This window comes from Podarcis filfolensis (assembly GCF_964270895.1).
Source record: "Podarcis filfolensis genome assembly, chromosome: 8".
NCBI classification, from domain to species: Eukaryota; Metazoa; Chordata; class Lepidosauria; order Squamata; family Lacertidae; genus Podarcis; species Podarcis filfolensis.
The window spans coordinates 10,486,582-10,501,962 of record NC_139611.1 but is presented as its reverse complement, the minus strand read 5'-3'; the positions used below and the strand labels follow the sequence as shown (position 1 = coordinate 10,501,962).

The following is a 15,381-nucleotide window of genomic DNA, read 5'->3' as shown; positions in this document are numbered from 1 at the left end:
AATCTGCCCTTTTCCCCTTATGGGGTATCCAAGAGCCCGTACAGAGTCCTTAAGTGGGTTCACTACTGGTAGGAGAAAATAACAGAGGCCAACCAGAGAATATTGAGAAGCAAAGCAGCTAGTAAGCCTGATCTTTATTCAACTGTTGCAACAGGGTCCCCACTCATGACACGCAGGAGGGAGGAGTAATAATAATAATAATAATAATAATAATAATAATAATAATTTATTATTTGTACCCCGCCCATCTGGCTGGGTTTCCCCAGCCACTCTGGGTGGCTTCCATAGAAACCAAAAATACACTAAAATATCATACATTAAAAACTTCCCTGAACAGGGCTGCCTTAAGATGTCTTCTGAATGTCAGGTAGTTATTTATCACTTTGACATCTGATGGGAGGGCGTTCCACAGGGCGGGCGCCACTACCAAGAAGGCCCTCTGCCTGGTTCCCTGTAGCTTTGCTTCTCACAATGAGGGAACCGCCAGAAGGCCCTCGGCGCTGGACCTCAGCGTCCGGGCACAATGATAGGGGTGGAGACACTCCTTCAGGTATACTGGGCCGAGGCCGTTTAGGGCTTTAAAGGTCAGCACCAACACTTTGAATTGTGCTCGGAAACGTACTGGGAGCCAATGTAGGTCTTTCAAGACCGGTGTTATGTGGTCTCGGCGGCCACCCCCAGTCACCAGTCTAGCTGCCGCATTCTGGATTAGTTGTAGTTTCCGAGTCACTTTCAAAGGTAGCCCCACGTAGAGCACATTGCAGTAGTCCAAGCGGGAGATAACTAGAGCATGCACCACTCTGGCGAGACAGTCCGCGGGCAGGTAGGGTCTCAGCCTGCGTACCAGGTGGAGTTGGTAGACAGCTGCCCTGGACACAAAATTGACCTGCACCTCCATGGACAGCTGTGAGTTCAAAATGACTCCCAGGCTGCGCACCTGGTCCTTCAGGGGCACAGTTACCCTATTCAGGACCAGGGAGTCCTCCACAGCAGCCCGCTCCCTGTCCCCCCAAAACAGTACTTCTGTCTTGTCAGGATTCAGCTTCAATCCATTAGCCGCCATCCATCCTCCAACCACCTCCAGGCACTCACACAGGACCTTCACCGCCTTCACTGGTTCTGATTTGAAAGAGAGGTAGAGCTGGGTATCATCTGCATATTGATGGACACCCAGTCCAAACCCCCTGATGATCTCTCCTAGTGGCTTCATATAGATGTTAAAAAGCATGGGGGAGAGGACGGAACCCTGAGGCACCCCACAAGTGAGAGCCCAGGGGTCTGAACACTCATCCCCCCCACCACTTTCTGAACACGGCCGAGGAGGAAGGAGCGAAACCACTGTGTAACAGTGCCCCCAGCTCCCAGCCCCTCTAGACGGTCCAGAAGGATGTTATGGTCGATTGTATCAAAGGCCGCTGAGAGATCCAGCAGAACTAGGAAACAACTCTCACCTTTGTCCTTAGCTCGCCGGAGATCATCAACCAGCGCGACCAAGGCAGTTTCAGTCCCATGATGAGGCCTGAATCCCGATTGGAAGGGATCCAAATGGTCCGCATCCTCCAGGCGTGCCTGGAGTTGTTCAGCAACCACACGCTCAATCACCTTGCCCAAGAATGGAAGATTTGAGACTGGGCGATAGTTGGCCATCGTGGCCGCATCTAAAGATGGTTTTTTAAGAAGCGGTTTAATGACCGCCTCTTTCAGCAGATCTGGGAATGTTCCCTCACAGAGGGAAGCATTCACCACCCCGCAGAGCCCATCGCCCAGCCCTTCCCGGCTTGCTTTTATTAGCCAGGATGGGCAAGGATCAAGGAGACACGTGGTTGGTTTCACGCGTCCAAGCAGCCTGTCCACATCCTCGGGGGTAACGGATTGAAATTGAGTCCATGCAACTTGACCAGACAGAGCTCTAGCACTCTCCTGCCCCAGCCCTGCTCCCACGGTGGTGTCTAGCTCCTTCCAAATATGAATGATTTATCTGCAAAAAACTTTGCAAAATCATTGCAGGAGATCTTGGGGTCTTTACAAGGCCCTGGTGGTAAAGGTGGTTCCGTTAAATTGCGAACCACCTGAAAGAGTCTCTTGCTACTATTTTCTGCAGATGCAATAGAGGCGGTGAAGAAAGTCTTCTTCGTCGTTGCTATCACCACTTGGTAGGCTCGACGTTGAGCTCTAACCTGTGTGCAGTCAGATTCGGAGTGAGTTTTCTGCCACCGACGCTCTAGCCGTCTCAGCGATTGTTTCATCGCCCTCAGCTCCGAAGAAAACCACGGGGCTGTCCGGGGTCCATGCAATCGGAGAGGGCGCTTCGGAGCCAGACAGTTGATAGCCCTGGTTAACTCCGCATTGAAGCGGGCCACCAGGGAATCAGCTGAAAGGCCATCAACATGGGATAAAGCATCCCCTACCACTCTCTGGAAACCATTTGGATCCATTAAGTGGCGGGGGCGGACCATCCGAATTGGTCCCACCTCCCTGCAGAGGGGAAGGGTCGCGGAGAAGTCCAGTTGCACCAGGAGGAACCCAGAACAATGGTGTGCAAACCCTTATATAGACTTTTTGAAATTGCCACCCTGTAAGCTTAAGGCCACCCTGCAATACATCATACATACATTACAAAAGGGGCAGTCTACAGCAGAATCTTGTCTTGCAGGAAACCTGTTAATGGTCACTGACTGGATTACCCGGGCAGCCTGGCCATTCTATTTTGATGGTTAATTAGTTCCTGAATCCAGTCACATTTCGCCCTTGCGTCCCGAGTTCGAGTGTCTTCAAAGCCCAAGACACATTTGGTAAAGGCTGATTTCCAAGTGGAGCGCTCGCAGGTCAGTGTTTCCCAATTAAGATGGCATTAGCAGAGTTTCTGGAACTGTTCACCTTTGGTTCAACACACAGGGTTAAAATAGGGGGTCTCTTTTTAGATTCATCTATGCCAGTGTCACTGATGCCATGATCTGCAGAAAAGAAGTTCAGGTTGCCACCCAGCGTTGCGACGTGCCCTATCCAATGGGGGTGGGAGAAGAGGACCCCTTGCTATCCCAAAACCATCTCACTTAAAAAATAAAAAATAGAGAGTCAGTTTTCACCAGCCTCCTAGCCAGCCCATTGTGGCGATCACACAGGCCCCCTGGACGTCTGACAATCTATTGACCCTGTGCCACCACTGTGATTGCTTACTTTGCTGCCACCACCCATTTCTCCCGGGGACACATGGAGTCCAGACAGTTGTTAACATTAACAAATAATCAAGTTTATTTTTAAATGCAGGAACAAGCATATGGTTTCAGTTAATTTTTCTTGTCAGTTTATTAATCTTCGTTCCTTTGCTGTCCTATACATTTCTAACAACTTCAAACTGATTATTCCAACTATCTGACTCCACCTAACAATTCCTCTCACTCTCTCACAATACAACTCAACCAACCCACTGCCTATTCCTCCCTCTTCCTTCTCCAACTCCCAAAACTCAACTGACTTTTCAAAACCTCCCACTCTAACTTTTACTCCTCCCCTTGCATTCCCACTGGCCAAACACATCACACTCATTTAACCCTTTCCTTATGTCCCATCCTAGGAGGCAAACGCCACACCCATCTCTTGCCTTGTTTTCATATTCAGACATGCTTCTAGATCACAGATATGTAGAAACAGAGCATCTGCAAAAGATACAGGTTGAGAGAAGCAAAGAGCACCCTAAACCGAAGCTACAACTGGGTGCAAAATTTAGCGCAGATGAGAAGGGATGATGGCGTTAAGGAGAGGAGCGGTCATCATTGTACCAGTCATCATTGTACCACGAATCACAACCGGACGCACTGTAAAAAAACTCATAAGGCAATTCGTCACCGCTGAAATGCTCCGATGAATCGGAGTAATCCCTGTAGTGGTCGTCGTAGTAATCGTCATCCATTTCTTCTGCCACTGGTGGTGGGTGAAGTGTGATGCTGCTTTGCAACACCTTCATCCCACGCCAGGATGGCTCCCCATCTTCACTTGGGCCTTGCTCTGGGAAGAGGTATGTAAAGGCTTCCGTAAGCGCTTTGTGTTCAAAGAGGATATGACGGACACCTTGAGGGTAGTTGTAAATAGTGCGTGAAACCTGAAGAGGAGAGAGAAAGGGAGGAGGCAGCTGCTGGGTCTGGGGGAGGATGCAGAGAAGAAACTACCCCTTCCAGGATGGAACTTCTCCCCCCACTACTGTGTCTGGAGGGGCGGAAGGGGGGAAGTCAACAGCAGGGGGAGCCAGAGCCAAGGAGAGGCAGAGGCAGTCAACAAAGTCTAGTTTTGTCCCCATTCTCCTCTTGCCTGATGTTAAGCAAGAGGAAGCTCGCAGGTAGTCAAGCAGCTGAGCTGCTTGTCAATAAGACACTTTGAGGTTTTCTACAATCTAGTGGTATATATCTTTTATGAAATATTTACACAAGAAGGCCTGCACGTCGTAGCAGACGGAGGTTGGTGGGACCCCTTTCACCCTCATAGACCACCCTCCACTAATTTAACAAAGCTTGCATTTTCTACTCAGGCTCAGCTCACCGGAAACCACTTTGACACACAAGGTTCTTCATATTGATGTTCTTTAAGGACTTCAGAGTCTGCAGACAACAGCTTCACAGTCAGTGCATAGCATGAATCATACCCACTTGAAAAGCTGTTTTTTTTGGGGGGGGGAGGAAGAGAGAGAAATTACTGTATATGAGCCTGGGACAAATTGAGGTCCAGCTGGGCACGTCAACCGCCACTGTTTCTTCCACTACAACATGGTGATTGAGAGAGATCTTGGCAGTGCTTTTTTCCCTAAAAAAATGTTTAGGGGTACTCTCATTTTGACTCAATAAAATCACCATGTTATACTTCAAATCAGGGGAAATAAATACAGTAAGTGGACAAAAGTACAAAGAACATGTATTACTTCATATTACACAGCTGACTATTCACCGTGCTAGAGAAGAAGCTACATTTTTTTTAGTTTCTTCTCCCGTTAGATTCACATGTTTAGGGGTATCTTCTTCTTCTTCTTCTTTGGCAATCACTCATAGCCAAGTAAGATTGTCTTCCATAAACATGGTTTTAACAATGAGTCCGAAAGTGACTGTGGAGGCCAATTCTGGATCCACACATCCTTCCACAGTGGGGACATAGGTTTCTGGGCGGGAGTTGATCACGGTGAGAGTTTGCCAAGCATGCCTTCCTCCTAGCACGTTTCTCCTTTGTGTCCTGAGTTTGAGTGTCTTCAAAGCCCATGACACCTTTGGTAAAGGCTGTTCTCCAACTGGACCACTCGCAGGCCAATGTTTCCCGGTTGTCAGTGTTTATACTACATTTTTTTAGATTTCCCTTGAGACGGTCTTTAAACCTCTTTTGTTGACCACCAGCATTATGCTTTCCATTTTTAAGTTCAGAATAGAGTAGTTGCTTTGGAAGATAATAATTCACTGGTCAACAACAAATTTGTTGTCTGTGTTTTTTCAGTTGATTTAGGACGAATCTGATGCGCTGAATCCAAAAATCACATTGGTTTTGCTCAATCAGGTCAAGTTTTTGAGCTATGGCCACATGTTGTTTTTTTACGTTTTTGTTCACATGTACGCTTGTGTGGAGCATTTTAGAAGAAGTTGGTGGGGATAAATGCCATGTCGAATAATTGTTTTGATTGGAAATGATTATTTTAATGACAATAAGTATTCAGGTCCGATAGTTCTGGGTGATTATGTCAAAAAGGGATCAGTTTGAAGTCATAAAATCTCAGTTTTTTCTCGGAAGAGAAGGACTTGGTGTACTGTGCAGATATTGCACAGCTTCTGCTCACGCTTGGAGTGCCACAGTACGAACCCAAAGATTGGAGACTGTTCATTGACAGCAGCAAGCGATCACTAAAATGTGTTCTGCTACACAACGGCAACCAGTTTGCCTCTATACCCCTGGCTCACTCGAGTACACTGAAGGAGAACTATGAAGTGGTGAAGTATGTGCTGGAGAAAATTGGTTATGATCAGCATAAGTGGTTTATTTGTGTTGACCTGAAGATGGTGAACTTTTTGTTGGGACAACAGTCTGGCTTCACCTTGTACCCATGTTTTCTGTGCATGTGGGATAGTAGGGACCGTGCTCAGCATTACACGAAGAAGGACTGGCCTGTGCAGGAGGAATTGGTGCCTTGGAAAGAAAGGAATGTCATGAACGACCCTCTGGTGGACAGAGACAGAATACTCTTCCCACTCTTCCTTGCACATCAAGCTCGGCTTAATCAAGCAGTTCACCAAGGCTCTGGACAAGGATGGTGACTGCTTCACTTACTTGTGCCAGGCTTTTCCAGGATTGACCATGGAGAAGTTGAAAGCTGGCATCTTTGACGGTCCTCAGATCCGTCAGCTCATCAGAGATCCAGAGTTCGGAAACTCAATGAACGAAGTGGAACTGGAAGCGTGGAAGGCATTTGTTCTGTTAGTGAAGAACTTTCTTGGCAACAATAAGGCCAGAAACTATGCAGAACTTGTCAACAACATGCTGACTGCTTTCAGAAACCTGGGCTGCAACATGAGCGTCAAGATGCACTACCTATTTTCACATATGGACCGGTTTCCTGAGAACCTGGGTTCAATGAGTGACGAGCAGGGGGAGAGATTCCATCAGGACATGAAAGAGATGGAGACCAGGTATCAGGGTCGCTGGGACGCAGTCATAATGGTTGACTACTGTTGGACTCTGAAGAGAGACCTCCCTGCCGCTGAGCATTCCAGGAGTTCCAAGAAACGGAAGTTCAAGCCCTGAAGTTTGTAAAATGGTGAAGCAACATGCAATTTATGTGTACTTACCTTTATCAATGCCCACCATTCAGTTTACAGTAAACCTGACCTGATGGAGAGAAACGGATGCCATTTCCTGATTCAGCAGTGCAAAAATACCCTAAATCAGTTGTAGAAATCTAGACAACATTCAAAAAGTAAAAAAATTGTTGCCCAGTGTCAGGCATCCGCACAACATGACCAGTCCAACAAAGCTGATGTTGAAGAATCATTGCTTCAACAAGGGTGATATTTGCTTCTTCCAGTACACTGATATTAGTTCACCTGTCTTCCCAAGTGATGTGTAAAATTTTTCAGAGACACCGTTGATGGAATCTTTCGAGGAGTTGGAGATGGTGTTTATAAGTGGTCCATGTTTCACAAGCATATAGTAAGGTTGGTAGTACAATAGCTTTGTAAACAAGCATTTTGGTTTCCCTGCAAATGTCCCAGTCCTTAAACACTCTGCACTGCAATCGGAAGAAATCCGCACTTGCAGAGCTCAGGCGATGCTGGATTTCGGCATTAATTGTTGGCCCTTGTGGAAAGATAACTGCCTAGGTAGGAAAGTGATCAACATTTTCCAACATTACACCACTGAGTTGGATTTGTGGCGCTGCAGAGGGGTTATATTGTACTTGCTGGTGCAGCACTTTGGATTTTGGATGTTGAGCGATAAGCTTTTTGGGTGATAAGCTTCTGCAAAGATATTTAGCATGGTTTTGAGGTCATTCTCTGAGCGTGTGCACACTACGTTGTCATCAGCATACTGAAGATTTTTTTCGATGAGCTTGTGAAGTTGTTGTGCAAGTTCAATTCCACCCACTTTGAAGATTTCAGCAGGTATCCCATCAGGTCCACTGGCTTTGTTGTTTTTCATTTGGTTAATAGCTGTACACAACTCTCCCAGATTTGGAGATACTGCAAGCTCATCTCTAACTTGTTTATGCGGAATTTGTGAGACGATCTCAGCCACTACAGGGGAGTTGTGGTTAAGGAGATGTTGGTAACATTCTTTCCAGCGCAGTGCAATGGCTTCTTTATCTTTTAGAAGTGTGATACCGTCTGCTGAGCATAGAGGGCATAGGCCCATAGATGTTCTTTGTGGCTTTAAAGAAACTCTGTGCATCATGAGTGTCAGCTAAGTGCTGGATCTCTTGAGCTTTTTTTATCCACCAGGTGTTTTTTAGTTCTCTGGTTCTTCTTTGAACCTCAGCCTTAGCGTTGGCATAGGTTTATTCTTAGTGGCACAGTTTCTATCTCTTTGCCAGATCTGAATGGCCTTCTTTTCTTGTCAATCATGCGTTCAATCTCACTGTCATTCTCATCAAACCAGTCCTGCTATTTCTTGGTTTGGTATCCAATACTTTACCTTAGGGATATGTGTACCCCTGCGTCCCCCCAGTAAAAAAGGACTGGATCTTGGTACCTGCATTTTTATGTTTCTGGGTATCTTTGGTCAGGGAAGTGAAGAGACTCAATATTAGGAAGTGTCTCATTAACATTCAAAATAAAACTAAAATATGGGTTCCAGTGCCTTCCTGATGAACACATGTGGTAACTAATTTGGACTGGATGCCACTCTAAATAAGCGGAGGCAAACTGCAATCCCTAATTGGCAGTAGCTCAGTGGTTGGAGCATCTGCTTTGCATACAGAAGGTCTCTTGTTCAATCCAGCTAAGACTGGGAATGCGCCCTGACTGAAACCCTTGAGAACCACTGCCCTCTCTGTGCCGCCATGGAAGTGATAGCCAATGGCAGCCTTCATTCCTCTAGACAACTGCCCCTGGGGCTGAAGCCTAGGTCCAAGCAGACCTTCCCCTGTGCCTCCAACTCACGGACCACATCTATCCTTGGGATCTCACAGATGCAGAGAACTTGGTTTGGGGTGTCCACCCTCCCTGAGCCCCAGCCGGGACAGGACACTTGGCACTCACCAGTCCTTCACCTCAATCATGGGTCTGGCTTCATCCATCAGTTCATCCCAGTAGCCCTCGTCCTTCAAGGTGATGAGCTGAGATTTGCTGCAGGGCCTGAGACATTAAGGAACACCATCACTACCCCTACATCACCATCACTATCCTACAGCATTGGGGAATGCAGGTGGCTCTATGGACTAAACCACTGAGCCTCTTGGGCTCGCCCATCAGAAGGTCGGCGGTTCAAATCCACGTGACGGGGTGAGCTCCCGTTGCTCTGTCCCAGCTCCTGCCAACCTAGCAGTTCAAAAGCATGGCAGTGCAAGTAGATAAATAGGTACTGCAGCGGCGGGAAGGTAAATGGCATTTCCGTGCACTCTGGCTTCAGTCACGGTTTTTCGTTGCGCCAGAAGCAGTTTAGTCCTGCTGGCCACATGACCCAGAAAGATGTCTGTGGACAAACACGGGCTCCCTCAACCTGAAAGCCAAATAAGCTTTGCAACCCCATAGTCACCTTTGACTGTACTTAACCGTCATGGGGTCCTTGACCTTTACCTTTTACCCACAGCATTTGGACCACATGTTCCAAAAGGCTCAGCAACTGGCTATTGTGGGCCACCTCCAGCTCCCTGGAAAGAAAGTTTGCCCCCTCCTATGCAGAGGCAAGGAATGATGGTCTGCTAGCAACCCATTGTAGGGAAAGCCATTGGGGCCTGGCTCTCACCACTCCCCACAACAACAAAAAATAACAGCTCATTTGATAGGATTTGGTGATGCAATTTGCTTCACCTTTTTGTGACCATTGCATTTTTATGGGTTATATTGATTGGGGGTGGCGGCTCTCCTTATGCAGAATACAGTGTGAAGCACAAGAACCCGCACAAGGGCAAATGAAAACTCCCTTTCCTCATCTTTAAGTGGATTTGAGTTTGGACAATGATAGGTTCCTCACCTGTTACGTGCAGCAAAGCATTTGTAGAGCTGAACAGGAGCATCTTCATCATTTTCCCAAAAATAGCCCATTTTATAAGGGCTGAACGTCTCACCGACCCTTTTTGAGTCTTCTATGGACAGTTCCTCAGTTTCCCAGTGGCCCTCGGCAGGTGTCTGGATTTCCCAGGAGTCCAGGCCATCTGACGCAGTGTGTGTGACGGGGAGACAGAAAATGAAGGGAGAGGCTTTGAGTGCATGGAAGCAGCCCGTGGGTTAGAAAGAAAACAAGAATGACTTAGGCCACTTTCAGAATGTCCCTGTTTCCAAGAGGGACTCAATTGCATAGTGGCAAGTTCAGGGTCTCAGATTTAGGCTGGTCTGATGATCGTGTGCAAGAAACCCGCATCACAACAAAATCAGACTTCTTGACACAATGCCATAAAACCTCCCCATAAATGAATTTTCTTGATAAATAGCCAGTATCCTTAAATGTGGGGCAAATAATCAGGATAAAGAGGCAAAAAACAGGCAGTCCAGAAATGACCGTAGTTAAATTATCACCCTTGGTTTGCATGATTAAGTAGTAGACACCCTGAAGTTAACTGACATTATTACCTTGGGTCCATTAATTCCAACAGATCTACTCTGAGGAGCAGGTGTAGGGAAACTTTGGCCCTCCAGATGTTGCTAAACTACAATTTCCATCATCCTGGGCCATTTCTCTTGCTTGCTGGGGTGGATGGGAGTTGTAGTTCAGCAATCTCTCAGTTCCCATACCTGGAAAAAACAAGGTGCTTGGCTATTTAGAATATGCAATTATTTATATACATATGGTACTGTGTGTGTGTGTGTGTGTGTAGATAGATAGGCAGACAGACAGATAGATATATAGATACCACAGTCATGCCAAGGTTTTTTGCCACTGCTGCCTCTTCTGCCTCCTAGCAGGCCTGCTGGCAGTCTGGCAGTCCCAGATTATTTGTATTCACTATGACTCACCGCCGCATTTTGGATTGTCCTGAATACCACCATTTGGTAGCCAAGCCCAAAGCCAGAAAAGAAGAGCTTGGATTTGATATCCCGCTTTATCACTACCTGAAGGAGTCTCAAAGCGGCTAACATTCTCCTTTGCCTTCCTCCCCCACAACAAACACTCTGTGAGGTGAGTGGGGCTGAGAGACTTCAGAGAAGTGTGACTAGCCCAAGGTCACCCAGCAGCTGCATGTGGAGGAGCAGAGACTCGAACCCGGTTCCCCAGATTACGAGACTACCGCTCTTAACCACTACACCACACTGGGATGTAGTCCTGTTGGGATGCATTTTGGCTTGCCTGCGGATGAAACAGAGTGTGAGATGATTGATAATATTGTTATTTATCTGTTTTAGACCTCTACGTAGTAGCGGTTGCCAGGACATTGTCCTGTTTGCCTCTGTATATAGTTCCATCCTTCTTTCAGACATTGTGGTAGATTGCAATGTTTAGCTGGTGATATTGTCAGGTTTAGCTGCTGATAACATTGCAGTGTTTAGCTGGTGAGTTATCCCAATGTTGAAAACCAGATATCACCTAGCCCTCACACACACTGTAATTCGTGATATATTACCAGCTCAAATATTATGAAAAAATTATCATCATGTGAACTTCAAACCAGTTTTGGACGTTATATCGCCCAGCCCGAGTGTAGATATTACTGTGCTAGATGAACCAATATTGGGACTCAGTGTACGACAGCTTCCTATGTTCCTAAAGGCTTTATAATTTAGATTTCTGTCCAGGAGCGTTTTATTCTCCCAGATAAACAGGGACATACCTTGACCATCAGGGTTCTTGATTAAGTTCTTCTTTAGGCAGGAGAAAATGTAGAAAGCCAATGGCTTTGGAGAAGAGTCGTGGTCCCTTTTCTGGAACTTGCGCTTCCACAGGACCGGCAGGTCTACCAAGTCACGCCACTGAGAGCAGACCAGCCGGCAATTGCAAATGAGGTCGCTTGCTGGAACCAGGGACAAAATATCCAACAGAATGTGTTCCGGCAAATTTTCCATGTTCGCTGCCATCTTCCCGTCAATGAGGTCTCAGCTGCCTGCAGAGATGAACCATGAAAGAGGGGAGCAAGGGGAAGGAGCAAACATACTAGATCTGCGAGTGGGCCATAGGCAAGGACAAGCGGGGTACTGCAACAAAATGTTGCAGCGTTAAGTGCTTCAGTTCAGCTGCTTTCTACCTGGTCAGACCCCTATTGATCCATCTAGCTTAGCATTTCCCAGCCATGCTGCCCACTGATTCATGACCCTCTCCCCGAGATGGGTGCAGGAAGTGGAAAGCCATGCCATGAAGACTTGTGTCTTCTGTTCCTGATTCACTTGGAGAAACTGATCTCCCAGTTTAATAGTGAGCAGCTAGCACAAATCTCTCTGGCTCAGTGTCCATACTAGGAGCCAACTTCTAGGGATTGAGGGGGCTTCACTGCCCCATAGAATGTTTGAGGAAGCCCCCCCAAAAAAAAAATGTTGATGGGCATTGCAGTTCAAATGGTGTGCATCCGTGCATCATCATTATTTATTGAATTTACAGGTGAAACTCAAAAAATTAGAATATCATGGAAAAGTTCATTTATTTCAGTATTTCAACTTAAAAGGTGAAACGTATATATGAGATAGACTCATCATCACAATTATCTCGCTTTGCATGTCATGAGTTTATCTCATATATTAGTTTCACCTTTTAAGTTGAATTGCTGAAATAAATGAACTTTTCCACGATATTCTAATTTTTCGAGTTTCACTTATATATACCGCCCTATTCCCGGAGGTCTCAAAAAAGATCACAATATATAAATTAAAAATAAAAGCAATATCCCAATAATACCTCCTTAAAAAGAGCCACATTTTAAAAGGGTATGGGATGTTGATCAGGTCAACCAAAGGCCTGGTTAAAAAGGAACATTTTTGCCTGGCTCCTAAAGGTTTATAATGAAGGCGTCTGGCAAACTTCCCTGGGGAGAGCATTTCACAGACGGGGAGCCACTGCAGAGAAGGCCCCGTTCTTGTGTTGCCACCCTCTGACCTCTTAAGGAGGAGGCCTCAGAAGATGATCTCATGGTCTGGGTAGGTCCATATGGAAAGAGGCGGTCCTTGAGGTATTGAATCATGTGACTGATTATGCAGGGCAGGGCTTACCTGCCCCTCCCCCCACATTTTATTCAAGTTGGCACCCCTGTCAGGGTCAATACATATTTTTTTAAAGGCTTGTGTGTGTGTTTGATCTTCACACATACTAGTCTACCTTACAGGGGTGTCGTTCCACATAACCTGCCTCTTTGTGAAGATAGACGCTTTGAGCATGTGCAGAGTTCTATCTGAGAGCCCAAGTGCAAATGGACTCCTGTCGGCTGCCCTTCCCAGATCCTGCTCCATTGTAAAGATCCATCCTTTGAAGAAATACCAAAGGACCTGGAAAGACTCTTTATGTATGTGACAGCTGCAAAGATGCTTTTTGCCCAGGGGTGGAAATAAGAGAAAACTCCAAACAAAGAAGAATGAATAATCAAGATGATGGACTACGCTGAAATGGCAAAATTGACCGGGAAGATCAGACACCAAGATGATAAGAAATTTAAGGAATGGAAAAGTTTATAGAATACCTTAAAATAATAATAATAATAATAATAATAATAATAATAATAATAATAATTTATTTATTTATTTGTTTGTTTGTTTGTACCCCGCCCATCTGGCTGGGTTTCCCCAGCCACTCTGGGAGGCTTCTACAAAGACCAAAAATACACTAAGATGTCACATATTAAAAACTTCCCTGAACAGGGCTGCCTTAAGATGTCTTCTGAATGTCAGGTAGTTGTTTATCTCTTTGACATCTGCTGGGAGGGCGTTCCACAAGGGCGGGTGCCACTACCGAGAAGGCCCTCTGCCTGGTTCCCTGTAGCTTTGCTTCTCCAATGAGAGAACTGCCAGAAGGCCCTCAGCGCTGGACCTCAGCGTCCAGGCAGAATGATGGAGGTGGAGACGCTCCTTCAGGTATACTGGGCCAAGGCCGCTTAGGGCTTTAAAGGTCAGCACCAACACTTTGAATTGTGCTCGGAAACGTACTGGGAGCCAATGTAGGTCTTTCAAGACCGGTGTTAAGTGGTCTCGGTGGCTGCTCCCAGTCACCAGTCTAGCTGCTGCATTCCGGATTAATTGTAGTTTCCAGGTCACCTTCAAAGGTAGCCCCACTGTTGCATTACAGTAGTCCAGGCGGGAGATAACTAGAGCATGCACCACTCTGGTAAGACAGTCTGCAGGCAGGTAGGGTCTCAGCCTGCATACCAGATGGAGCGGGTAGACAGCTGCCCTGAACACAGAATTAAGTCATGGACAGCTGTGAGTCCAAAATGACTTCCAGACTGCGCACCTGGTCCTTCGGGGGGCACAGTTACCCCATTCAGGACCAGGGAGTCCTCCACACCAGCCCACCCCCTGTCCCCCCAAACAGTACTTCTGTCTTGTCAGGATTCAACCTCAATCCATTAGCCACCGTCCATCCTCCAACCACCTCCAGGCACTCACACAGGGTCTTCACTGGTTCTGATTTGAAGGAGAGGTAGAGCTCTCTTTCAAAGGTAAAGATCACTGCAAACTCTTAAAGACGTTATCAGGACTTTTAATGTAATTTTTTAAGGTTAAAAGTGGATATAAACAAAGTTGGATAAATATAATTAGATGCAGTAGTAAGAAAAAAAGATATATATTGGAAGCCATGGGGGGCGGGGGAAGCCCGGGGATTCAGGGAATCCCATGATGTATAAAATTGATTATTCTTAAATACATATGTTATCTGTGAAAAGAAAGATCCACTCTCCTGGATGCGCATCTCTCACCCCCCCCCCCATCCCTTCCGAATCTTACCTGGTCTGGAACGAGCGCAAGAGCCTCACGGCGCCTCCGAGAGCAAGATTCATCTCCGCCCCGCTCCACCGCCAGGCAGCAGGGAGAAAACGAAAGCGATCCTAGTCCAGGCTCTCAGTTCCGAGAAACGACCCGCCCATCGCCATCAATTCCTCTCGTCGGGAGGGGAATCCCCGCCGGGGCGTATTTGCATAAGATGACGCGCCTCTAGGGAGCCAACGCGCATCTCGGACCCAGCTTTGCAAAGGGAAGAGCGGCGTGGCCGGAGGCTCCGTCCAGTAAAACGAAACCATCGCAAAAGGATAAGGGTTCCCGGCGAGCGTGGACCATACACACCTCATCCCAAGCCTTTCCCTGCCTCAGGAGAGTTGGCATCTGTGACAAATGACCAACGATGCTCAAGGGGTACCCAACATCCTGTAATAAGGACGATGGAGTCATCTATGGAGATGAGGATGTCATTGTAATAAACGAAAAATCTGCCCTTATTCCCTTATGGGGGACACAAGAGCCTTTATAGAGTCCTTTGTAGGTTCCCTATTGGTGGGAGAAAATAACAAGAGGCCAACCAAAGAATATTGAGAAGCAAAGCAGCTAGTAAGCCTGATCTTTATTGAACTGCTGCAACAGGGTGCTCCCCTCGCAGGCAGGAAAGGAGGAGGACCCCGAACCAAGGTGTGTCCGTCCTCATATAGACATTTTAAATTGCCCACCTTGGAGTCAAAGACCACCTCCCAGATACATCATACCTACATCACAGAAAGGGTGGGCTAAAGCAGAAATCTGAGTGGGTTGTTTACTTCCTGTCTGGCAAGTCACCTGCTAATGTTTACTGGATTGATAC

At 46.7% G+C, this 15,381-nt stretch overlaps 1 protein-coding gene across 1 annotated transcript; it reads right to left on the bottom strand.

Moving 5' to 3' along the window:
* Window positions 1–3,751: 3,751 nt before the first annotated feature.
* Window positions 3,752–15,155, bottom strand: LOC310768090 (F-box only protein 44-like; the record flags this gene model as incomplete). Its single annotated transcript, XM_083625801.1, has 6 exons — window positions 14,538–15,155; window positions 11,447–11,716; window positions 9,655–9,835; window positions 8,721–8,816; window positions 4,534–4,648; window positions 3,752–4,099 (listed from the first exon to the last, which is right to left on the bottom strand). The coding sequence occupies exons 2-6, from the start codon at window positions 11,688–11,690 to the stop codon at window positions 3,752–3,754; spliced, it is 984 nt and encodes a 327-aa protein (XP_083481927.1). The 5' UTR covers window positions 11,691–11,716; window positions 14,538–15,155.
* Between the last annotated feature and the right edge of the window lie 226 nt (window positions 15,156–15,381).